The sequence below is a fragment of the Oncorhynchus keta genome, chromosome 19 (genome assembly GCF_023373465.1).
Source record: "Oncorhynchus keta strain PuntledgeMale-10-30-2019 chromosome 19, Oket_V2, whole genome shotgun sequence".
Lineage (NCBI taxonomy): Eukaryota > Metazoa > Chordata > Actinopteri > Salmoniformes > Salmonidae > Oncorhynchus > Oncorhynchus keta.
The window spans coordinates 38,702,119-38,729,096 of NC_068439.1; the positions used below are offsets into that span (position 1 = coordinate 38,702,119).

Below are 26,978 nucleotides of genomic sequence, written 5' to 3' on the forward strand. Positions count from 1 at the left end.
AAGAGAGAGGAGGTGGTGAGGAGAGGTGTAAAGAGAGGGAGGTGGTGAGGAGAGGTAAAGAGAGGGAGGTGGTGAGGAGAGGTGTAAAGAGAGAGGGAGGTGGTGAGGAGAGGTGTAAAGAGAGAGGGAGGTGGTGAGGAGAGGTGTAAAGAGAGAGGGAGGTGGTGAGGAGAGGTGTAAAGAGAGAGGGAGGTGGTGAGGAGAGGTGTAAAGAGAGAGGGAGGTGGTGAGGAGAGGTGTAAAGAGAGAGGGAGGTGGTGAGGAGAGGTGTAAAGAGAGAGGGAGGTGGTGAGGAGAGGTGTAAAGAGAGAGGGAGGTGGTGAGGAGAGGTGTAAAGAGAGAGGGAGGTGGTGAGGAGAGGTGTAAAGAGAGAGGGAGGTGGTGAGGAGAGGTGTAAGAGAGAGGGAGGTGGTGAGGAGAGGTGTAAAAGAGAGGGAGGTGGTGAGGAGAGGTGTAAAGAGAGAGGGAGGTGGTGAGGAGAGGTGTAAAGAGAGAGGAGGTGGTGAGGAGAGGTGTAAAAGAGAGGGAGGTGGTGAGGAGAGGTGTAAAGAGAGAGGGAGGTGGTGAGGAGAGGTGTAAAGAGAGAGGGAGGTGGTGAGGAGAGGTAGAAAGAGAGAGGGAGGTGGTGAGGAGAGGTAGAAAGAGAGAGGGAGGTGGTGAGGAGAGGTAGAAAGAGAGAGGGAGGTGGTGAGGAGAGGTAGAAAGAGAGAGAGGGGAGGTGGTGAGGTAGAAAGAGAGAGAGAGGGAAGTGGTGAGGTAGAAAAGAGAGAGAGGGAGGTGGTGAGGAGAGGTAGAAAGCGAGAGAGGGGAGGTGGTGAGGAGAGGTAGAAAGAGAGAGGGAGGTGGTGAGGTAGAAAGAGAGAGAGGGGAGGTGGTGAGGAGAGGTAGAAAGAGAGAGAGGGGAGGTGGTGAGGTAGAAAGAGAGAGAGAGGGAAGTGGTGAGGTAGAAAGAGAGAGAGAGGGAGGTGGTGAGGTAAAAATAGAGAGTGAGGTGGTGAGGAGTGAGAGGTAGGAAGAGAGCGAGAGAAGGAGGTGGTGAAGTAGAGAGAGAGAGAGGAGGTGGTGAGGTAGAGAGAGAGAGGAGGTGGTGAGGTAGAAAGAGAGAGAGAGAGGGGGTGAGGAGTGAGAGGTAGAAAGAGGGAGGTGATGAGGAGTGAGAGGTAGAAAGAGGGAGGTGATGAGGAGTGAGGGGTAGAAAGAGGGAGGTGATGAGGAGTGAGGGGTAGAAAGAGAGAGAGAGAGGGAGGTGGTGAGGAGTGAGAGGTAGAAAGAGAGAGAGAGGTGGTGAGGAGTGAGGTAGAACGAGGGAGAGAGGGAGGGAGGTGGTGAGGAGTGAGAGGTAGAAAGAGGGAGTTGATGAGGAGTGAGGTAGAAAGAGGGAGAGAGGGAGGTGGTGAGGAGTGAGAGATAGAAAGAGAGGGGGAGGTGGTGAGGAGTGAGAGATAGAAAGAGAGGGGGAGGTGGTGAGGAGTGAGAGGTAGAAAGAGAGAGAGGGGGAGGGAGGTGGTGAGGAGTGAGAGGTAGAAAGAGAGAGGGAGGTGGTGAGGAGTGAGCTGTAGAAAGAGAGGGAGAAGTGAGAGGTGGTGAGGAGCGAGTGGTAGAGAGGTGGTGAGGAGCGAGAGGTAGAGAGGTGGTGAGGAGCGAGAGGTAGAAAGAGAGTGAGAGGTGGTGAGGAGCGAGAGGTAGAAAGAGAGTGAGAGGTGGTGAGGAGCGAGAGGTAGAAAGAGAGTGAGAGGTGGTGAGGAGCGAGCGGTAGAGAGGTGGTGAGGAGCGAGAGGTAGAGAGTGAGAGGTGGTGAGGAGCGAGAGGTAGAAAGAGAGTGAGAGGTGGTGAGGAGCGAGAGGTAGAAAGAGAGAGAGTCAGATGAGGATAAGCAAGACTTCCCTTTCCCTAAGATCCTCTTTCATTCACTCAGGGAGCCCACTTGCCACATTTCACCCCTCCCTCTTCTCCTTTCCTCTCTCTCTCTCTCTCTCTCGCTCTCTCTCTATCTCTCTCTCAAGCCCCCTCTCCCTTTCCGTCCCACTCTCCTCTCTGGGCTGTAATGGATCTCGCCAGGTCATTTCAAACCTAAACATGTCTGTCTGCCCTGAAAGCAGACTAGCCTGTCTGCTCCACCATCCCATCCCCCCACCAAACCCCAGTTTAGACCGAAGGGAAAAAGACCACCAATCCACAGAGATGATGTCATCATGCCTGAGATTAGGCGGGGTGGTAACGATTAGGGGGTAAGGTGCAAGAGGATCTTGTCAGATTAGTGAAGTCGTATTGAGTCACAAAGAGATGGAGGGGTGGATGAGAGAAAGAGGGAGGGGAAGGGTAGGGTGGTGTTGTTTTTAAGTGGCCTCGCTCTCCGTACATGTGGCGTGTTGGCCCGTGTTCGGACAAGTCTGACTGTTTATCAAGTATGTTTTTATAGCTGGCCATACTGTCTGCGTACATGTGCTCTTATGTGATCAGCAGAGTTCACTTGTGTGTTTAGGGGTGCTTTGTGTGCCCACTAGGTAGGTGTGTGTGTGTCTCTCTCGGGAGGATGTGTGTGGAGGGTGGGGAGACAGCTGAGATTCCGGACACGCCCCCTGAAAAAGGCTGGAATTGGAAACATCCTCTGACACACACACACACACACACACACACACACACACACACAGACTCCAGGGTGTGGCTCTACTGCATGTCCCTTTGCCCCAGAGCAGCTGACATAGTCTACGGAGCGGGATAGGGATGAGTTGAGGTGTTGTGAAGCTTTAAGTCCCCCCACTACAAATGGGAATTCCTGTGTAGGTCTGGTAATGGGGACAGAGGTGACAGATGAGGAATCCTTCCTTAAATCATGCCCTCGCGTCTCTGCTGTCCTCACCCTCCCTCCCTCCTCTCTCTCTCTCTCTCCACCCTTCCTGCTGCATTGGCCCCCATCCTGGTTTCAAATACTATTTAAAATCGTTCAAATTCTTTAGAGCGCCTGCTTTAGCCTGCCTGGAGTGCTATGTGAGCATGGTTTGGGACTTTGGACGTTCTTATTGGTTCAGTGCGACAGGCAAGCTCAATGGAGGCCAGCTAAAGTATTTGAAATGATTTTGAATAGTATATAAACCTAGGTGAGATAGACCCGTCCCTGCATGTGGTGTGTGTCAGATCTCTCATCTCTCCCTCCACCCTCCAACCCAATCCTCAGAGACGTGCTGTAAAGGATTCTGGGGGGGTTATGATGTAGCTGATGTGCACGCTTCGGGTAGGATTGGGCCATGGCCACAGCTCTTGGATCAGTTTTACAACTCCCTCAGTTCTTGTTAATCCCCCCTCACCTAATCATTAGGGGGGGAACCCCAATGTGAAATTGGCTCTTTTTCCTGAAGATTCTTTGATAGATAGTCTACATTGAAAGGGACGTGACTTAATGTTAGCGTGAGGTCATGTCGATGAGGTGTTCCAGTAGATCTTCCCCGGGACTTGCATGGTCGCGTTCCTCATTTATCATCTTCAGAGACCTGGCCTGATTTTGTGGGGCTCCACTTTCTGTTTATTGATTGAACTCCTTTTGTTCATCAACTCTTTTGGTTCATTTTTGTCTTTGTTTATTTTCCATCCTAAAAGGTCGATTGGATCAGGTTAACAAAATGTGTGTGTGTGTGTGTGTGTGTGTGTGTGTGTGTGTGTGTGTGTGTGTGTGTGTGTGTGTGTGTGTGTGTGTGTGTGTGTGTGTGTGTGTGTGTGTGTGTGTGTGTGTGTGTGTGTGTGTGTGTTTTTAATTACCAAAACACAGAAACGGTGAACAAAGCAGGAATGTGACCTCTAATTTGACCATGATTAGGATGTGGAAAAAACTTTAACGTTCACATACGGGCCCCATACTCAGACCCTAATGATGCGTAACACCCTAGTTTGGCAACGTCTTTCAGGTATGAAGGTGTGAGTTCTTCATTTCAGAAACCATATGTGCCCACATGACTTTAGTTAAACAATCTGTAACTCTTAAAAGTATTGTACCCCCAGTATTCATTTGATTGACAAGCCTGTTATTCACTATATGTACTGTGGCAGCCTGGTTAAAGTTGCTGGGTGGTTTGTCATGCTTGTCTTTGTGTCTGTAGGGTGGGGTGGGGGGGGGGGCAGACAATGGCCACATTGAGCCGCTCAGGTACAACGCTGCTAGTTAATAATTAAACTGCTGCTGAGAGGGAGAGCGAGGGGGAGAGCACTTCCCTGCTGCCTGGATACGAGTGTGAGAAAGGGGCAGAGGCAATGGAGGCAAGAGAGAGGAGGCAAAGGGAAGGGGGGATGGAAAGAGGGGAGGGAGAAAGGGGAAAAATTTGAGAAAATTGCTTTGAATGACAACAGTGCTTTAAAAAGATGCGATATGGATAGATGGTGAGATATGATTGTTCTGTTGAAAGGGAAAGGAGAGGGAGAGAAATACAGGGAAAGGAGCGAGAGAGAGGGGACACACTTTCATTTCTACAGGAGTTCTCTTGTGGGTAAACCAGCCACAGCAAAGTCAATACTGTCAGTATCCTGTAGACACCTGCATGTATCGCCAAACGGCTCTACTGACGTTGCGGAGACGGTCGTCGGTCTACATTATGGTATGAAGTCTAGAGACCCACAGCATGGCCTTTTTGGCTGACTGCTAAACGTTAATGGATTCCATTGCTTTGAGTCCCCACTGTGTGTAGCTCACCGGGGGATTTTGGTGCCTGCTCGCCCCTCCCTCTTCCTGTCTGAGGTAGAACTGTGACTCATTTAAGCAGCCGTGACAGACCAAATGAACGGGGGATGAATGACAATTTAGAGGAGAGGAGTGGCGGGGGGTCACAGACTGCAAGAAAGGGGTCGAGGATGGAATGATCAAATCCGACACAATCTAAATGGAGACGGCAGAGAGGGCGTAAAAAAATAAATAATAGTATTGATGTATTATGTTTCCTGTGTCCCCCTTGTGTTCTTCCCTCTTTCTTTCTATCCCTCGCTCATTTCCCCTCACTGGCGTTCCAGCTCTCCTGGTAGCTGGCCTACATGTGCGCGCGGTTCAATTTGGAGCGGCTTGTGCTGTGGGGGCATTGTAGGAGGTCGCGCCAGACTGGGGAAGCTTTTGGGGGGGCGGAGCAGAGGAGGGACAAACCCCTTTTGTTTCTATGAAGACGTTTTCCTTGGACGCAGCCATGACAGCTGCACCACAACTGACAGAGGGTGTGAGAGAGGGGAGAAGGGGGAGAGGGAGTTAAAAAGGAAGAGTGGAGTATTTAGCGTGTTTGACATGCAGGCCACGGGCGGCTCGCAGCAACAGTTAGACCACAGAGAGAGGGGGGAGGGAAAGCGAGAGAGAGAACTCCCTCCCCCTATCAAGTGAAGAATGTGTGTGGACTAAAGAGCGACAGAGCGAGCGAGAGGGAGAAAGAAGGCAGGCATGCGTTAGTTGAGTTCACATCGGCTGCTGTCTCTGCCAGAGGTCTTTAAACGAACAGTCATAGCAACTGTAAAAGGGAAGGGAGGATAAGAGAGAAGAACGACTGGAGGAGGAGGACCTGAACCACAACAGGCACTGTATCAGGGATACAAGGAGAAAAACAAACTTGGTTAAAATCAATGATTTATATATACACTAGATGACTGATAGGGGGCGCTGGGTTGAAGCCACTGTGCCTCCATCTTGGCACCACCGTTAAAAAAAAAAAAATGTTGTAAGTATAAAGTCAATTTGAGATTACGAATGTTACTGTCCCCACTACAACAACAAAAAATATTTACATTTAATTGAAACACTGAAGAATTACATTCATGGAACGGAGAACTGCTCTTACTGGGGAGAGCCAATATGGCCGACCGGTGGCTTCAAAGACTCAATGGCCAATACATAGCATCAGCAATCCAGGGTTTATATACATCATTGGTTAAAATAATCCACTTTTGTCTGGTACCAGGGTTTGCTGTCATGCTTGCTGGATTCCCCCGACTGTGTGCGTAGATTCTTGGTGTGGCATCCTGAGGCCCCCTTTTCTATAACCCCTAGCCTCCTTTGCCCCTGAGCCCCACCACACACACACACACACACACTCCTCTCCTTGCTGGATTGGGTTACACTAGAGCGGCAGACGGGAATGCAGAAGTGGAGACTGTGATTGTGAATATTGACGACTTTTGGGTCTCTTCTCCATGTTGTTTTACACTGTCACGCTGGAGAATAGCAACCGGCTGCTTGGAAACCTGGGGGAAAAAAGAGGAACGAGAGGGGGAACAGGATAGACAGAGGCTCCACTTCCTCGTGTGCATATAGACTGGTTATTTTGGAAAATACAAAAGCCGTTATTGATAAGCCTCTTCCTTTTTTTTTTTTTTCCCTGGCTTGCTAGCAGCTCCCCTCCCTCAATCGCTCTCCCCTCCCCTTCTTCCCTCCATCCCTCCCGCTTTCTTTCCTTCTCTCTTTCTCTCGCTCACTGTTTCTCTGTATCATTTGCCTCTCTTGCGGACAGCGTTTTTGTGCTCTGAGGGGGAGGTGATTTGCCCAGGAGATTCAGTTCTGGATTACAAAGCAGTGATGAATGTAGCAGTCTCACAATACTAGCGTCTCTCTTTCACTCCTCCTGAGCTTGTGAACACTGAGAAATAGTACCATCCTGCCTAGCAACAAACCCCCCTCACCTCACCTGTGTTAGTCTTCATTTTATCCTCAGTCTATTTATCCGTTCATTTTGAAAGATGATTTGCCGGGTGCTTAGCGTGGGATAATCTTCTCTCGTTATCCCGTGATTTATTTTTAAAAAGCAACCCCCCCCCCTCTCTCTCTCTCTTTGGCTCCACGCACCCCTCCTTCCTCTCCCTATCTGAAGCTCACTCCCCCACCCCTCTCACATGTTTTTTTCGGGAGAGGAAACCAGCATGATTGGAGCACTTCCTGTGTTTTAATACCAGAGCAGGAAACCGAATGGATTTAAACAAAAACAGTTTGAAAGAGAGAGCGAGACAGAAGAAACGAGTGAGTGAGTGAGCGAGAGAGACAGAGAAGGGGGAGTGACTGAGTGAGCGAGCGAGAGAGGAAAAATTGTGATTTCTTTTTTTTTTTTTTTAGCAGCTGCAAACCATTTCAGTCTGTGTAGTGGCCTGAGAACAGAGAGACTGAGCGACAGAAAGAAAGCAAGGAAGCCTGCCTGCAAACACACAAAAACAGAGGAAGAATTGGGATTGCGTGGCGCTTTGTTGTTTCTCATCAACGGAGCTCTCTAAAAAAAAAATAGAGAAGTGGAGAGAGAAAGAAGGAGAGTGTCCGGGGATTGTCTGGGAGAGAGAACGCCTGCAAGGCAGAGTCGGAGGCAGCGCTCAGACTGGGTCTCGGACTGTCTGGGTCTCTGCCCTCTGGATACAGTCCCACGACTCACAGCAGCTCTGCCTGGCTGGACTGGTCTCACCCCCCCCTAACCCACCTACCATCTCTCCCTAACGACCCCTCTCACCCCCCTCCCGGATTCAGCCTCCGCTCTGAATTTACTGTCTCTTCTTGACTGGAGCTGTGGATGAGCAGCGTGATGGAAGGTGGGAGATGATAGACAGGCGTCTCGTCTACGACAGGAAAAAGGTCTGGATCTCTTTGTTCTGGTTTTTGAATTGCAAGACTGACTTGTGCGGAGTGGCGGATGATGGGATTTACTTTTTTTTATCGCTGATGATGAGGATAATGATGATGTCAGCAAGGGGGATGAAGGAGCATTCCAGGCACAGAGCGGGTCGCTGCCTTCAGACACACATCACTCATGCTTTGTGATGAGATTGGAAGAGAGAAAAAGGAGAGAGAAAATATAGTCTGTCTGCAAGGACTGACAGGACCAAAACAGGCTATGATTGACTGCTCGGTTACTTTGTATGACATTTTTTGCTTCCGTTTTGATTCCCTCAAAAGGATCAACTCTTTTGTTAAGTCATTCCCATGGTTTTGGGTTGACAACAAACTTGAACCAAGACAGAAAAGCATCAACAAAGCCATTGGATCTGCACTTTTTTTCCCTTTCCCACCCCCTGCACAACCTCTTTTTATATCAGGGAGTAGTGGATTTCTCACCCCCTGCACAACCTCTTTTTATATCAGGGAGTAGTGGATTTCTCACCCCCTGCACAACCTCTTTTTATATCAGGGAGTAGTGGATTTCTCACCTTAAAAGGAGACTTTACACACTTCTTTGGCTGCTTCTCACTGAGACCGTTGCTCAACCCTTCTCTGCTGCTTATCCTGTTGTGGCAGAGCGAGGAGAGCAGGAAGGGAAAGACGGAGTTGAAGAGTGGGAAAGGAGTAGGGAGTTGAACGACTGTGTGTGTGTGTGAGGGGGGAGTTAAAGTCAAACGGAACAAAGGGTTGTTATCTCCACGGCACTCACCTCGTTCTGGACTTTGTACGTCTACGAGACCGCCCCTGCCTCCTTCCTGATAACCTTCCAAACGAGCAGTGCTCATTAATATGCTGCCGGAGGAGAGGAGCATCTGCATGCAGGACACTCACTCACTGATGCTCCCCTGCATTTCAGATAGTGCCGGAATAGCCTGCTGCACTGCTATTGAGGTGACATAGTAACATGTGGACCTATGGACTTGTAATGTAGATTGCAAACCTTTTGACATTTTGGTCATTGAAGCGGATTCATGTTTGGGATTGTGGATTGGACCGGGAATGGTTGAGCGACTGAACTATTTTCAACCCACCCATTAAGGTATTTTCCCCATTGTTTTCTGTGGAATACTTATTGGCCCCGTCCCCGAGGGGGGCCACCCTGCCCCTATAAAGGACCACTGCAGGCCGTCAGGGTATCTCCCCCAGTGGCAGCTGAGGAATGGGAAAGCCCCTGAGCCGGCCGGACTGCCTGAGGCAAAACCCCCGATGCCTGGGGAAGGGGGACGAGGATGAGGCCTACATCGAGGACTGCTATGTCCCCCAGCGTTCCATCTACGACACCATGCGCATCAACGAGCAGATAGACCAGGGCTCCTCCAAGCTCAGCCAGCCCTCGCGCAGCACCCTGGGCTCCAACGGCGGCGGAGAGGCCAGCACCCTCTCCAGCAACGGCACCATCGGGGCTGACTTAGGGAGCGTCTTTGTGTCAAGGGCGCACGCTGATGCCGGAGTTAAAAGACTGGACGAAAGGGTGATCTTTGATGCCCTCAAGCTAACCGGCGATCCCCAGAGCATGTCACCACCTGGAAGTTGCGGTGGTTCTGGTTTATCCATCACACCCTTGTCCTCTGCCTCCTGTGGGGCAGCCGCAGTAAAAAGGCGCCACCAGGGTGGCGATAAGAAAGACAACCCCAATCGTCGCTCCTGGAAGGCGTTTATGCCCCCCAGTTACCCAGAGTTTGCAGAGAGGCTTGAGTTTTCTCCTGGGGAGAGTGCTGAGAAGCGTCTGTCCGGTCCTGCAATTCCACTTTCTCTACTTCCGCCACCAACCCTCACCTCCACACCCCCCTTACCTCCTTACTCACCTTCCTTTGTGTCGTCCGGGGGTCCTCACACTCCTCCTGTCTCATCCTCCCCTTCGTTGACACTGAGTCCCATTCCCCCCCTCCAACAGCACCCTGTCAGCAGGCAAAAACAACTTCACCCCCTACTCCAAAAACAACACAAGCAAACACATGCACTACCCTCCCCCTCAAAAGAACAACCATCGGTGCAGTTACCTACCCATCCCCACCAGGGCTCTGGGGGCACCCCACAGCAGAGTCCCAATGCTACCGCCCAGCTGGACAAAAAAAAGGACAAGCATCATAGGCGCCCGGCTGTATCTCCCAAAGCTGGTATCAAGATAATTACTGAGGAGAGCCCTGAAGCGGCCAAGGCTTCTGACTCTGAAAGAGAGACGGACTCTCCTCTCCTAGAACAAGACCTGGACAAAGCCCCTCTCCTACCCCAGTTGGCTCCACCGAAACCTGTGTTCTACCCCCCGACCAAAGCACGCACCTGGCCCCGAAGTATGAGAGGGGGAAAGCGGTCCCACGGGGGCATGCGCCACCTCTTCCCCGTCCTGCCCCCCCTGCCACCCTTATTGGGAGAGGACAGTGACCTGGACGAGGAGTCATTCTACCTACTGGACCCCCCCTCACCTTTCCTCCAGGAAGAGGAGGGGCTGGTCCATGGAGGGCTGCCACTCACCCCCTGCCTCAGCCAGGAGGAGGGTGAAGTGGGACTTTTGGGCTGGGCTCCCCCTAATGGTGAGCTCCGGCAACGAACCGCCTCTGAGCTCAAATTCGAGGAGGATGAACGCAGGATCTTACAGGAGCTGGAGGAGGAAGAAGTGGACATGGAGGAAGAAGGAAAAGGGGAGGAAGAAGGGACAAGAGAGGGGGGAGAAGTGGCGGATAAGAAAGGAGAAATTGAAGAAGAGGAGGAGAGGGAGTGGGAGGCAATGCTGAAGCTGGAGAATAGGGAGATAATGGACCGATGTTGGGAGGGGGACTCTGGAGAGGGCTGGGAACCCCAGCAATCAGAGTCTTCTGGACATTGGCCCCTTCTGACCCCTCCGACAGGTTTTGGTGGGCCTAGGGCCCCAAGTGCCTCCCCCTGCCCCAGCTCAGGGGCCGGCTCAGATGACCTTTTCCTAGAGCTGGAGAGACAATGTTTAGAGGAGGAGGGAGGGGAGAGCTCTGTGGACCCTGAATCTAGTGAGGCAACAGAGCCCAACACCCTAGCCAGTGTAGAGGAGGAGGAGGAGGAAGAGGAGGAGCAGGAGGAAGCCACTGATGCCTGTGTATGTCTTGTGGAAACTGCCCCTATGTATATCGATCAAAGGACAGAGACTGATTGCGCTGAGCCCCGGTTGGAAAACCCCTTCTCAGTTTCACCACCACCTCGTCCTGAACACATGGACCAGGTCCAACTACAGACATCTGAACACACCGACCTGGAGGAAGCACAACTCTGTTATGACCTCCACCAGGTTCTCGTTGAAGGTGAACAATATCATATTGATGAAGAAGAGCAATGTGTAATTGATTATGAAGGCGAAGAAGAGCAGAGTTTTCCCGAGACGCCCGAGATGGACTCGGTCTGCGGACCTCTCCCTGAGTCTGACTCAAGCGGGGTCCACATGTCCCAGCCGGACAGAACTGCTTGGTCCGACACCACCCAGAACGACTGTGAACACGAGCCGCCCGCTGAGAGCGAGTGGGAACTGGACAGCGGTTCGTCATCGGTTCAAGAGGTCGAGGAGGTGCGCGAGGAAACAGGGTTGTGCCTCCACACGGCCTTCCCACCTCCTCCATCCCCCAGCCCACAGAACCCTTATGCCAAAAGGGAAGAGCAGGAGGTGGAGGAGGTGAAGGAGAGGGCGCCAGACTGGAGTGCATGTGAGCAACCTGAGCCTAGTTGGGACAGTGGGTCCCCTGGGTCGACCCACTCAGATGGAGAAATGAGGGTTAGTGCTGCAGAGGATGTTGATGTACTAACTTCCTGTCAAGCGGAGCTGTTCTCTTCAGAGATTAGTGACATTGCTAAGGAGACAACCTCTGTCACTGAGGGGATGACACTTGCGTCATCAGACACTTGGAACTGCTGTGTCCCCACAGATAAGGTATCTTCTCTGAACATGTCTGGGCAAGACATGGACCAGAGGTCCACAAGCACCCCCAAAGCTCTTGAAGAGACACTCCCTCGTTCACACTCCCCTGCCCAACAAAGAGACTCTGCCCCCCCTTCACCCTTATCACTGTCCCCCGTCAAGCACGAGCCAAGAGGGCCAGGCCTGGACAGCAAAAACTCTGACGCTTTTGTGGCCACTGACAGTTTTGTTTACCTGGCGGTCTCCGTGCCACCCTCGTTCCCTCAGGACTGCCCCCCCTCCCCGCTGGAATCCTCAACACCCCCCAGCCCCAGCCCTGTCCCCAAACCCTGCTCTGAGCCAGACAATGGGGCCTTCCTTTGCTCCGACAGCTTTGTTTACTTGGCCGCCCCGGAGCGGCTCCCCCAGGTGTCCGACGGCGGTTCCGCATGCGAGGACGCCCAGGAGCTGGACTATGGAGACTCGTACTCTGAGAGTACCCAGTCGGGAGTGGACTTTGTCCTTGGGTCCATGACCGGGGACAGTGACTGGGAGTCTGACGGCTCGGCCTTGGACCCCCCTTGTACCAACAGGGAGTGGGAAGAGCTGGAATCTGGGTTACTCCAGAGGCTTTTCAGGGAGGGCCAGTTGGAGGATCAGAGGGCCCCAGTTGCCACAAAAGAGACTGAAGGGTCGGACTGTGCGACCCCATCAGGGCCAGTGACCACAGGGCAGGGAGGAGCTCCTTTACCCTGCCCCGACATAGAGACCCAGGTGGAGGTATAACCGTTTTCCATCCGTCTTTAATTGAGGTTAATAATCAATGGTCAAGATCCAATCAGACAGAAACTGGCTTGGTAGGCTACGTTTCAGGGTAAGGTGGTGTTTATGTACTTGGTACAAGTTCTCAGTCTAAACCCCTCTTCTCAGCACCGTCCTCGTCTTCATTCTGATTGGTCTTAGCATGTTCTTAATATTAATATCTTATAGGGCTATAGGAGGCAGTGTGATCACAGTGGCTCTCAATTCATTTCAGTATTGCAAAGGCATTCGGTTGATATAGACACTGCTTGGAAAATGGGGCTGGGGCCACATAGCTTGTTGTACTGCTGTAGTTAGACTGTAAATGATTGCAATACGATGCACAAGGAGGGGTCTGTCCATTTAATGGAAAGTACCCTCAGGCTGTCTGTGTGTATACGATTGTGTACGAGGGAGCATGTTTGAGAAATGTACTTGAAACAGAACATTGCGTTTAGAGAATATCATGTGCTTCTACTCTGATGTAAAGTGCGGTGTTGGCACTATTTAAGCGTATGGCTTATAAACCGCTATGTGTTGTTTGCATTGACTCTAAATAGCAGCGAGACTCATCTGTTTCAAATGGCCCAACAGTAGGGGTGTTTACGCACCTCACATGCTTGTGTACGTTCACCTTGATCACGGGCTTTGAAGTAAGCACTTCCATCTGTTTCGATGGAACTTGTGTATGAAATCAGTGTTTTGAAGGACCGGTATTCGTGTATGCAGTGAGACTTGTGACTTCTTTTGACATTTTCAGACATTGGTTGTGATGACTTTATTCGATATATAATTCTAAACTGTTTATAAGAGAGTGGGGATTTATATTTCAACACCATGTGGTTCCATTGAGCAGTTCAAGTCTGAATTTGGCTGTTAAAGCACACAGTCGGCACCCTTTCACAGACTTTTCATTGGGCTAGTCGTTGTTTGCCTGGATCAAAGTCTCTGTGTGACTTCCGTTCCTCCTGATCTACATATCCTCACAGTGTACTTTTCCATTCTCTTCCGACTCTCCCGGTCTTTGTTTGTGTTGTGTGTGTGTGTGTGTGTGTGTGTGTGTGTGTGTATGTGGGAGTAAATGACTATAGTATTTGTTTGAGCCTTTACCGTCTCTTACCTCTTGCTTTCGTGTTTGCAAGTCCTCACCACCACATAGTGTGCTTCAATTCAGTTCTCTCCCTGTACTGTTTATCTGTGTGTATTTATGTGGGTATGTATTTCTGGGCCAGTGTGTTTGACTGGCTGTCATGCCTAAACTAGGGCCTTCTCTGCTTCACTCTGTCTGTCTGTCTGTCTGTCTGTCTGGGGCGTCCTTGCCCCTGCCTGCCTGATGGCCTCCTGATTAACTTCCGATGGACTCCTGTTTTTTTTTCTTATTAAATGATTGACTCCATCAGCTACACACAGTGGGGCCTGGTCCTGGCTGGCTGGTCGTCCACATCTCATTTACTATGGGTGTGTGCCTGTGGGCTTCATCTCATTTAGTATGTGTGGTTTATGCGTAGTCACGGCCTCTCTGGCCCTCCTAAATGCAATCAGATGCCCTGTCCTGTCAGCCTGGATTTGACTGGAGAGGATTAGAGTTACCGTCTACTGTAGTACAAGGAGGTTTCTGAGGGGAAAAGAAAATCACTGTCCGTTGGCAGGGTGGCAATCTCCCAACCATACAATTCCCCCCATGCCTCCCCCCTCTCTACTCTTTCACCCCCTCTCTTCTCCCTCGTCCTCCCCTCACCCTTATCCTCTTTTTCTCTCTTTTTCTCTCTCTACACATTTTCCTCTTTCTCTCTCTACACTTCTCTCTCCCCCCACAGTCCGATGGCAGTGTTCCAGAGATAAGGAAGTGAGAAGTAAACACTAGGGATCTATGGAGGGAGAGTTGCTGTTGCCAGTAACACACAAACACTGTACGAAGTTGTCGGGGGGGGAATATAAATAGAAGATAAGGGAGTGCCAGGGTCTATCTGAGCCGCTGACCTCTCAGCTATGGCCAGTCACGCCCTCTTCAATGCCAAAGGCCACTTTGGACAGGAAACCAAATATACAAGCGACCGTAGATTGTAATTCATGTTTTTTTTCTATGGAAATGGCGGCCATTTTGGTGCAAGAGAGAGCATTCTGTGAGGGAAGAAATAGCTGTATGGCTCAATACCTGGTAGTACTCAAAGATAAGGCCCTGGTAAAATGATTAGGAGGGCTAACCTGGTAGGATCAATCAGAAGAGTGTGCAAAGCTGTCATCAAGGCAAAGGGTGGCTATTTGAAGAACCTGAAATATAAAATATATACACTTTTTGGTTACTACATATGTGGTATTTCATAGTTTTGATGTCTCCACTATTATTCTACAATGTAGAAAATAGTAAAAATAAAGAAAAACCCTTGATTGAGTAGTTGTTCTAAAACCTTTGACCGGTAGTGTACACAACACTAGAGCTGACCCCTTTTAGTCGACCGGTCAATATTTTGGTCGCTTTAGTTGAGCAGAAGCAAAAAATATATATCTATATCATGGTGTACAAGACACCTGTCTGATTTGTGCCTGTCTGAGAGGACTAACTGTTAAACTGTTCTAACTGTTAAATGTGCCTGGCTTTTAATACCTCATCCATATACAGTGCATTCAGACAGTGTCAGATCTCTTCCCTTTTTCCACATTTTGTTACATTACAGCCTTACTCTAAAATCAATCTACACACAATACCCCATAATGGCAAAGTGACAACAGTTTTTTTTTAGAAACTGAAATACCTTATTTACGTAAGTATTTGGAACCTGTGCTATGAGACAGGAAATTGAACTCGGCATGCATCCTGTTTCCATTTATCATCCTTGATGTTTCTACAACTTGACTGGAGTCCATCTGTGGTAAATCCAATTGATTGGACATGATTTGGAAAGGCACACACCTGTCTATATAAGGTCCCACAGTTGTCAGAGCAAAAACCAAGCCAAGAGGTCGAAGGAATTGTCCGTTGAGCGCCGAGACAAAACATTTCTGCAGCATTGAAGGTTCCCAAGCACACAGTGGCCTCCATCATTCTTAAATGGAAGAAGTGAGCAATTGGGGAGAAGGGCTTTGGTCAGGGAGGTGACCAAGAACCTGATGGGAGCACCTTTTAGAAGGACAACCATCTCTGCAGCACTTCACCAATCAGGCCTTTATGATCGTGGCCAGATGGAAGCTACTCCCCAGTAAAAGGCACATGACAGCCTGTTGGAGTTTGCCAAAAGGCACCTAAAGGACTCTCAGACCATGAGAAACAAGATTATCTGGTCTGATGAAACCAAGATTAAACTCTTTGGCCTGAGTACCAAGCATCACATCTGAAGGAAACCTGGCACAATCCCTATGGTGAAGCATGGTGTTGGCAGCATCATGCTGTGAGGATGTTTTTCAGCGTCAGGGACTGTGAGACTAGTCAGGATCGAGGAAAAGATGGACGGAGCAAAGTACTGAGAGATACTTGATTAAAACCTGCTCCAGATCACTCAAGACCTCAGACTGGGGTGACGGTTCACCTTCCAACACGACAACGACTCTAAGTACACAGCCAATACAACACATGAGTGGCTTCGGGACAAGTCTTTGAATGTCCTTGAGTGACCCAGCCAGAGCCCAGACTTGAACACGATCGAACATCTCTGGAGAGACCTGAAAATACCTGTGCAGCAAGGCTTCCCATCAAACCTAACAGGGCTTGAGAGGATCTGCAGAGAAGAATGGGAGGAACTCCCCAAATACAGGTGTGCCAAGCTTGTAGCGTCATACCCATGACTCGAGGCTGTTATTACTGCCAAAGTACTGAGTAAAGGGTCTGAATACTTTTTTTAATACATTTGCAAAAATGTCTGAACATGTTGCTTTGTTACTATGGGATGTGTTGTGTGTAGATTGATGAGGGGGGGAACAATTAAATCCATTTTAGAATAAGGCTTTAATGTAACAAAATGTGGAAAAAGTTAACGGGGTCTGAATACTTTCAGAATGCACAGAAATAATGCAGGTCCTGCTTCTGTTAACTGCTGGAGTTTTTGTTTAATATCCTGCCGATTCCATGAGCACCAATTCACGAATGAATGTGACTGTTTTTAGTCTTCGCTGTAATGAAGGCTTAACAAACAAAAAACGTTATAACTGACAGTCTGATTCGCTTATAATGTATTTAGTGTTTACATTGTTCCAAAAGGACAGAAAATAATATTGTAATCTATACAGCACCAGTTTGGTACACTTAATATCCACGCAGTGCTGGCTCCTTACCTTGTTTTTATTGATCTCCAGTATTTTCTACAACTAGTCAAATGTATTCCTCACATCTGACTTCCCCTTTACCTCAAAAGCGACCAGTAAATATTACCCCATTTCGAGTTTATTTGTCAGGTCCTCTGCATCCATTTTGCTGTTATGGTGTTCGATGTTTGTCATAACCAATGTATTGATGTGATCATGATATGCTATAGGTCACTTCCTATTGGTTACGTGCAAGAGAGGAGGGGGTTGAGAGTTTGGGGAATGTTTTTCAGATTTCGGTGACACAATTTTTCAGTCAGAAAGGTCTGTAATTATGTTCCAGCTTCAGCAACATGGACAGAGGGATAAACACTTGATGTTCTGTGGTGGTCTACGCAACAGGGAGGAGAGAGAAACAACGGGTGCTCGTCACACAGTCACTCACTGTCGTGGTTTTTTTTTTTAAACACCAGCCTAGCATGTCTGAGCCAGGCCCGGCGCAATCAAATAATTTGCTGGTCGGACGACCTCTCGTCATTTGTGTGTCTTAATTATTTAATCAAACAGTATGCTTAAAGCATCAAACCATCTCAGTGAATATAGTTGAATTGATTAAAAGCACAAAGGATATGTCTAAATGGAAGAATACACGTTTAAATATCTACCAATCGATTGGTCGGAGGAACAGACGACTCTTGGCCGACCAAGATGTTTAGCCGGGGACAACTATACATAACACGTAGAGTCCGGTGTTCAATTTCACGTGATTCCGTTTTGGTAAACGTATTTGATATTTTCTGAATGCAACATGAGACATCCAGGAAGCACCTGGAGAAGAGGAAAAACCGGAAGGGGGGGAGCGAGAGAGGGGGAAAATGAGGGGAAAGGGAAGAGAGATGGAAAGGCGAGAAGGAGAGAGCGAGAGCGCGAGAGCGCGGCGAGTTTAAGGCCACAATGGCCCGGGTGCAGAAATGAGCTTGTGCTTGGGTTCCTTTTCAAGTGCAATCTATCATGAAAAAGGATGTTTCTCTACCACTTTGATGATTGATTGATTCAGCACTGCCTGGTCTGACCATCGAGATCTACTGCAATATTCTAACATGGTGGTCAGGGCAAAAAAATAGATCCTTCTACTGAGAGGGAAACTGCGGGGGGATACGGATGGAGAGAGACGGGAAGAGAGTGAGAGGGCAGCGCAAAGGCAGGAAGAGCGGGAACGGGGGAGGATAGGGAGGTCGGTGACAGAGTAAAGGGCTGTTATCCCTGTCCTTGATTTGGATGGGGAATGATATTGTATCACTGTAGTTCTCTCAGAGTCATCAGATTAGTCCCACTCTATTTATGTAAGTCAATACGCCCACTCCGGCTTTCTCAGTAGCATGTGGACAAGCTGTCTATACACAGTAAGGGAATGTATACACGTGTTGGACTTGAACACTAGTGTGTTACACTGTCCCTATTTGGGTGTTTTATTAGGATTGGCTACTGCAAAAGCATCAGCGACTCTTCCTGGGGTCCACATGAAACATGACACACTACATGGTACAGAACAAGGACTGAACTACACACATTTAAAACCTCACACACAGCCTGCATGTCAGTCCATACACACAATATCTAGATCTAATACATAATATAGTGCAAATTTGCAATACAAGGTGTGTAAAATGGCTGTGTCTCTTCCAGTCTTTGTCCATTTGTGGATAAAGTTTTTGAATGAAGTATGTGGCTTGGTCTGCAGTGTCGTTGGGAAACCAACACGTGTCGTTAATCTAGCTGGCACTGCGGTTCATACTGGTCTGTAGTGTGGGTGTGTCTGCATGCAATATTGGCCGTGACGTTAGTTCCAGTCTGGAGGTAAATGGAGTTGAATCATACGGTGGTTGTTTACGTTAGCTGGCGCTTGTCCGTTTGTCATGATTTAAGGTGGTGATTGGTCCTGAGTCACGCGCTGGACACCAGCCATGAAGACTGCTGCCTCTCTGCTGTACTGCGTTAGCTGGTCAGCTCCATGTACACACGCACGGACTTGACACACACAGACTTCGAGCGCGCCCACGGAGGCATGCGACGCACACACAAACACGTGTACACACACGCACGCACGCTGACACACACCGTTTTAACACATCAGTGTTTAGTGAGTTCTTGTGGTTTTTGGTGTTTGGAGAGCGAGAGGATTAAGTGATCATGCCAGAGAAGCCGGTGTTTTGGAGGACATATTGGCGCGGGTGTTGTTAGGCCCGAGGCGAAGTCGAACGGCCGGCAAACCGTGCCAATATATCATCCAAACCCTGGCTTCTCGGGCATTATCACAATTATACAACGGGCTACCAACATATTCAAATAATGATCGACATATTTTCATTAAAAACATTATTTTGATTCATACTATTTTATCCTTCCACAAGATAAAGTCCTGACACACATCAAGTCAGTCTCTGTGTTCTGTACCTATAGACGCGACCCAGTCGTTCAGTCTTTGTGTTCTGTATCTATAGACGCGACCCAGTCGTTCAGTCTTTGTATTCTGTATCTATAGACCCGACCCAGTCGTTCAGGCTTTGTGTTCTGTACCTATAGACGCGACCCAGTCGTTCAGGCTTTGTGTTCTGTACCTATAGACCCGACCCAGTCGTTCAGGCTTTGTGTTCTGTACCTATAGACGCGACCCAGTCGTTCAGGCTTTGTGTTCTGTACCTATAGACCCGACCCAGTCGTTCAGGCTTTGTGTTCTGTACCTATAGACCCGACCCAGTCGTTCAGGCTTTGTGTTCTGTACCTATAGACGCGACCCAGTCGTTCAGGCTTTGTGTTCTGTACCTATAGACCCGACCCAGTCGTTCAGGCTTTGTGTTCTGTACCTATAGACGCGACCCAGTCGTTCAGGCTTTGTGTTCTGTACCTATAGACCCGACCCAGTCGTTCAGGCTTTGTGTTCTGTACCTATAGACGCGACCCAGTCGTTCAGGCTTTGTGTTCTGTATCTATAGACCCGACCCAGTCGTTCAGGCTTTGTGTTCTGTACCTATAGACCCGACCCAGTCGTTCAGGCTTTGTGTTCTGTACCTATAGACCCGACCCAGTCGTTCAGGCTTTGTGTTCTGTACCTATGGACCCAACCCAGTCGTTAGTATGGCAATGGAACTTTTAGAGCGGACTGGTAATGTTCTTATCCCTTCCTTGCTAGCTTGCCAACTCCGGGTCATTTACAGTCACGTCAAAAAGTGCAGTCAGAATAACAGCCAAGTAGCTCCATTTGCATTTGTTTAAGCTGTTTTGTAGTTAGCTTATGATGCGCGACTTTGCCTGGCAGAGAAGATGCACTGTCTTGTCAGGACACTGTTCAGACAAAAGACACACATTCCATGACATTAATTTGAGCGGATTTTAATAAATGAAACCATACATTCTATTTGCTATCCACCACAGCTGACATAGCTATAGCTACTTATTGTATGTCACATGTATCTGTACATTCCCCTGGATGATGGTGCATTGGTTGGAATATCTGTCGGGGGTCTGTGCTACTACTACTGCTGCTGCCTTGCTTCAGCCTTTTGGGTGTTGATGGTGCTGCATTGTTGTCTTTGTTTTTCGGCCACGATGTTGCTCCGGCGTTTTCTGTGTCAGTGACGGACGCCAGTAGCTCCCTTGCTTCTAAACCAGAATTGGCCAGTTTCTGGACTGTCGTGGTCCTGATGCTGTGCTTTGTGTATGTAGTTGTTCCCGCTGCCCAGCAGTTCTTGGGTAGAAGTGCTGCCAGATAGTTCACGCCCATCGGCTCTGACTTGTACCAGATCGAGTCCCCGATACACACTCCCTGGAGATAAAATTTAAGGGCGTTCTCCGGGCATTTCGATAGCTTTTTCTCTAGTGATGCCACCGGGCATAGTGGGTTCCCTGGCTGCTCGAACATGAATCCCCTCTTGGACTCCCTGCCCCTCTCCCTTGGGTCCAGATGATTCTTTGTGGCCTCGTTATATGCGAGAGTGGCGTATCTGAGACAGAGAATGCATTATTATAATATCGTTTTCCAGTAGCCTAATTACAGGTGCAACTTAGAAAATAACACAAACAGGCTTTGAACGACATACCTTAGACCGTTCTCACAAGGAATGAGTTGGGCTTTAGTTCGACCCAGATGTAACTGGAGGTCGAACCACACTTTCTGGACCAGACCCCTTGGTGACCCGGGATTCAGAGCCTGGGAGTTTTGATGCTGGGCCATGTCCTTATCGGTGATGGGAGGGTGGCTGTTAGATATCCTTTCCTTGCCTTCTTAGCTGATTGGAGGTGGTAAATTCAGTGTCCTTCATAAGTCACCAGCTGTGACCGATGGGCGGGTCATTTAGGAACCGGCTGAACCCACTCCGGAGTACATTTCCATAAAACTGTCGGAGAAGGACGTTATACTCTTCCTTAGTGACATTTTTGAAGCCAACAATTTTTTTATTCTCTGCTAGCCAGCCCTCAAAGCAACACCACAGCCCAGTATTTTTTTTCCCGTTACAGCTTTTCTCTACATATTTATATATATTTTTAATTTAACCTTTTATTTAACTAGGCAAGTCAGTTAAGAACAAATTCTTATTTACAGTGATGGCCTTCCAGGCAACAGTGGGTTGCCTTGTTCAGGGGCAGAACGACAGATTTGTACCTTGTCCGCTCTGGGATTCGATCCAGCAACCTTTCGGTTACTGGCCCAACGCTCAAACCACTAGGCTCCCTGCCGTCATTCAATGCAGTATCCTCCAAGTCTGCATGCCTGGGTATTATTGCTATCTCCCTTTTCCCCCTTCATCCATAGTCATGCCGCTGAAAATATAACAAAAAATTCCACTCGTCCATTTTAGTCTTTGCAACAAAGTATCGATTTAGCCAGTCAACTGAAAACAAGTTTTGTGTGTTGCTATGACAACCAGCTCAATTTGCTGTCTGGCTCCTTCGGGCACATTCACTTTATATGGGAGGGTGGAAATCGCAATTCAATATTGAAACAAAATGTAAAAAGTCGTAGAGACAAACGGCAAAGGTTTATACAAATCTCTGCTGTTGGAAACCAAATGCTTATCTTAAAGAAATGGAAGATAATGTCTAGAGGCGTTTTTATAGTGGAGCTGCTTCTTCTTGTTATACATTTCCTGGCTGATGAGACAGTGGATTGCTCAGTGAGATGGAACTGAGTAAATGGGCATTTCAGCGTCATTGGTTTGACCGGTGGTAACTTGTGAAATAGACACCAGCTTGGAATGCGGTTTTAACCAATCAGCATTCGGGATTAGACACACCCGTTGTATTGGAGACTGAGTGAGATGTCACACACGTAGTAGAACGTTTGAGTTTTATCCCGTTTTCTCCTTTTGAGCCAGGAGGTGGAACTGGCTTGAGCCAGAAACGTACAAAATCAAATGAAAAGAAATCCATGTAAACTGAATTGTGGTTCAAGTGAGAAAGCCAATGTCTGGTTGAGGTTTTGGTCAAGAGGGAGGCGAGGGTAGCGCATGAAGAGAAGGGATGTTGAGGTTGGAGGGGGATGGAGGGGAAAGTGAGGGGTTAGGAGTGAGTGACGAAAGTAAGGGAAATGTGAAGGAGGGTGGAAGGGAGTGTGTGTGTGTGACTGTTGATCCACTGCCATCGGTTCAAGAGGTGGGGAGGAATGAGAAACATCCAAGATATTTTCCGAGCTCTGGTTTTAGTGGAGTCGACCGCTTTGACCTGGCTAGAGAGAGAGGGAGAGGGAGAGGGAGGGGAGGGAGAGAAGGATGAGAATAGGGGTCTGGACACGTGCAGCATCGTGCACACACACACACGTTCATTCAGTCAAATACACAGAATACACACACTGTCCGGGATATGGATAGGGTGGAGTGGGTCATGGCTGAGGCTCATTGTTGTCGAGGCAGTCAGACTTCCTGTTGGAAGCAGGGAGGCGGCCCATCACCGCAATACAGCTGTGACACACACAAACACACAATCCAAGACACATCTTGTTCTATTTTAGCATCCCTGTTTTCTTTCAAACTCCTACACGTCATCTCCTGGCGTGGAAAAGCAGCACTTTCACACAATATTTACTCCAGATGAGCAGAATCCAATAAAACCTTTCATTATAGAACACGATCAAAGACAGGCCTCCACACAACCGCTTCTAGGTGATTATACGGTGTAGAAAAACAATGACCTTAGATTGAGGCTCAAAAGAGGACAAAACTCTAACTCATAAAAGTCCCCCTCCCCATGGTTCCTTCTCACAAATGCAACTCAACGGTTTTGTGCCTACATTGCCGTTATAAGGCAAACAATAGTTCAAAGCACTACCTTTGTCTTAGTATTTCTCATTTGAATTGAATCTAAATCAAATCAAAGTTTATTGCACAACAATACATGTCATAATCCAGAAATAAAAGGTGTGTGTATATATATATAAATATAAATAAAAGAACAAGCAATGTCAGAGAGAGGATTATAAATATATATATATATATATATATATACACATATAGGTGGCGGCAGGTAGCGGTTAAGAGCGTTGGGCCAGTAACCGAAAGGTCGCTGGCTCAAATCCCAGGACTGGCAAAGTGGAAAAATCTGCCATTCTGCCCTTGAGCAAGGCAGCAACTGTTCCCCGGGCACCGATGACGTGGACATCGATTAACCTCTAGCGTCGTAATCATAGCCTCAAGCTCATTACCATAACGCAACGTTTCCTATTCATGAAAATCGCAAATGAAATTAAATAAATATATTGAAACACAAGCTTAGCCTTTTGTTAACAACACTGTCATCTCAGATTTTCAAAATATGCTTTAACCAAAGCTACACAAGCATTTGTGTAAGAGTATTGCTAGCCTAGCATAGCATTAAGCCTAGCATTCAGCAGGCAACATTTTCACAAAAACAAGAATAGCATTCAAATAAAATAATTTACCTTTTAAGAACTTCGGATGTTTTCAATGACGAGACTCTCAGTTAGATAGCAAATGTTAATTTTTTCCAAAAATATTATTTGTGTAAGAGAAATAGCTCCGTTTTGTTCATCACGTTTGGCTAAAAAAAAAAAACGAAAATGCAGTCAACACAACGCCAAACTTTTTTCCAAATTAGCTCCATAATATCAACAAACATGGCAAACGTTGTTTAGAATCAATTTTCAAGGTGTTTTTCACAATTCTATTAGATGAAAAATCATTCCTGGCAGTCGGTTTCTCATCGAAGGCAAACAGAAAAATACTGCAGCTGGAGATTACGCAATAATTGCGACGGAGGACACCAAGCGACCACCTGGTAGATGTAGTCTCTTATGGTCAATCTTCCAATGATATGCCTACAAATACGTCACAATGCTGCAGACACGTTGGGGAAAACGTAAGCTGACTCCTAGCTCCTCCACAGCCATATAAGGAGTCATTGAAATGAGGCGGTTTCAAAAAATGCGGCACTTCCTGATTGATTTTTTTTATCTGGGTTTCGCCTGTAACATCAGTTCTGTGGCACTCACAGACTATCTTTACAGTTTTGGAAACGTCAGAGTCTTTTGTTTCCAAAGCTGCCAATTATATGCATAGTCGAGCATCTTTTTGTGACAAAATATCGACAAAATGAACGTTTTTCATCCAAAAATTAAGAGCGCCGCCTATATCGAAGAAGTTAAGGTTGCAGGCGGTGACGTTGCCGTATCAGGTGCTTATACAGCCCCACAGGATGCGCTCAATGGTGAATCTGTAGAAGTTTGCGACGGTCTTAGGGGACCAAGACACATTTCTTTAAACTCCTCACCACACTGTCTGTATGAAGGGACCATTTCAGGGTGTCAGTGATGTGCGAGTCAAGGAACCAGAAGCATCTCCCTGTCGGTGTGGATGGGGATGTGCTCTCTGCTTTCTCTTGTAGTCCATGACATGCTCCTTTTTGTTGAAGTTGAGGGAGAGGTTATATTCCTTGCACCACTCCTCCCTGGGCTCGTTGTTGGTAATCGGGCCTACCGCTGTTCTCGTCAGCAAACTTGATGATTGAGCTGGAGACGTGCGTGGCCTCACCGTCATAGGGGAACGGGGAGTACAGGAGGGGGCTGAACACGCACCCCTGTGGGGCCCCCGTGTTGAGGATCAGCATGGCGGAGGTGTTGTTGCCTAACTTCAACACTTTGGGTTGGCCCATTAGGAAGTCCAGTACCCAGTTGCACAGGGAGCTTAGGGGTGAGCTCTCAGGGCACTATGGTGTTGGGGGCTGACCTGTAATCGATGTACTCAATTCCTAAATGGGGTATTCCTCTTGTCCAGGTGGGATAAGGCAGTGTGCAGTGCAATGTCGATTGTATCGTCTGTGGTCCTATTGGGGCGATATGTGAATTTCAGTGGGTCTAGAGTGTCGCGTAAGGTGGAGGTAATATGGTCCTTAAACTAGCTTCTCAAAGCACGTCATGATGACAGAAGTGAGTGCTATAGTCATTTAGTTCAGTTACCTTCACATTCTTGGTTACAGGAACAATGGTGGACATCTTGAAGCAAGTGGGGACAACAGACTGGGATATGGAGAGATTGAATATGTCCAGAAACACTCCACTCAGCTTGTCTGCACATCTGAGGCTTGGGATGCCGTCTGGGCCGCCAGCCATACAATGGTTAACACGATTAAATGACTTACTGACGTCGGCCACAGAGAACGAGAGCATACAGTTTTCGTGAGCGTCTGGGGTCCGCATCGTCGGCTCCATGTCAACAACTAGTCCTTCTGTTTCTCTTCCAGTCATTCCTCCCACTGTTCTCAGAGCAATTATTTTGTCCCGGCCCCTAGGCTTTGCCAGTTCTGGTCTATGGGTGTGTTTGCCAGTTCTGGTCTATGGGTGTGTTTGCCAGTTCTGGTCTATGGGTGTGTTTGCCAGTTCTGGTCTATGGGTGTGTTTGCCAGTTCTGGTCTATGGGTGTGTTTGCCAGTTCTGGTCTATGGGTGTAGTTGCCAGTTCTGGTCTATGGGTGTGTTTGTGTGTGTGGCCCGAGGTTTGGCATCTCTACCATTGGGAACCACCATGGCTAATTTCAGCTCCCTGTAATCTCTATACAGCTCTATGGGAAAGCAGCCATTTTGCATTGAAGCCCCGTATTTGATTTCAGGACATTGCGCTGGTTTTCTTTAGAGTTGGACGCCCATTTCCATCATGCTGTGTCTCCAGCCCTAGATGGCGGTGTGTGTTTGAGTAATGTGGCCAGACAGGTGAAGGGTGTGTTCAACTCCCTCTTTTCCAGCCACCCTTACTTTCCAGCACTCTAATCCTTATAATCCCTTTCTCCTCCCTCCCTCTTTCTCCTCCTCCCTCTGTTTCTCTCGCTTTCTCTCCATATCTCTTCTCTCCCTCCATGTCTTTATCTCTCTCGCTCTCCTCTCTCTCTCCCCCTCCCTCTTCTCTCTCTCCTCTCTCTCCCCCTCCCTCTTCTCTCTCTCATTCTCTCAGGCGGTGGAGAGGGAGCAGGTGGACAGCATTCAACCCAAGCTGCAGCGCGTGAACGCGGTGGGCCAGGGCCTGATCCAGAGTGCAGCCAAACACACAGACACCCAGGCTCTGGAGCATGACCTAGAGACCACCAACCTCAGATGGAACTCCCTCAACAAGAGGGTAAGTCAGTCTGTCCGTCTGACCATCTATCCGACTGTAATGGTATGCCTGTGCTATGGTTTATGTGTTTATGTGCATGCGTTTGTGTCTGACTGAGTTTGCATATTTACGTGTTACGTTTGTTTATTTGTGCGTGAATGGAATGATGGGTTTGTAAGGAACCAGGTTTATGTTTGTCTATGTATACCCGTACATGTCAATACAGTCATTGTCCCCCCTCACTCACTGCATTGTTCCTTGACCAGATTGCAGAGCGCATCGCCCAGTTGCAGGAAGCTCTGTTGCATTGTGGGAAGTTCCAGGATGCCCTGGAGCCTCTTCTGAGCTGGCTGAGTGACACGGAGGAACTGGTAGCCAATCAGAAGCCCCCGTCAGCCGAGTACAGAGTGGTCAAGGCCCAGATCCAGGAACAGAAGGTGAGCGAGAAAAGGATGAGTGGAGAAAGGGATAGATGGAGTCAGGGATGAGTATCTAGATGGAGAGAGTTGTAGTGAGGAACATATATTTTATTTTAATACCAGGTCTTTTCCCTATATCAGATACTAAGTCATTTACTGGGCATTAGAGACATGTGGAACCTAGATTTGCATAAAAACAAGCTTAAGCTAAACAACCTTAATTTATTCATATATTTGAACTTTATTTATTCATAGATAATAATAGAATTGGCTATTACTGTTATTCAATTGTCCTTATTTTCACCAAGAGACAAATAACATGTGAATGGGAAACACTCACACACCTAATTATCTGGGTGTTTTGGCAGAGGAAAAGCTCAAATGAGTCTGCCAGTCTGGTTGGCATTCAACACACACCAGTTA

General features: G+C 48.2%; 1 protein-coding gene across 1 annotated transcript in view; it reads left to right on the forward strand.

The window, feature by feature from the left end:
* Positions 1 to 26,978, forward strand: part of LOC118397689 (microtubule-actin cross-linking factor 1-like) — a 280,970-nt gene that overhangs the window by 215,423 nt on the left and 38,569 nt on the right. Inside the window, 2 exon segments of the mRNA XM_052468938.1 lie at positions 25,996 to 26,157; positions 26,403 to 26,573. Of these exon segments, the coding sequence (XP_052324898.1) occupies positions 25,996 to 26,157; positions 26,403 to 26,573 (333 nt within the window).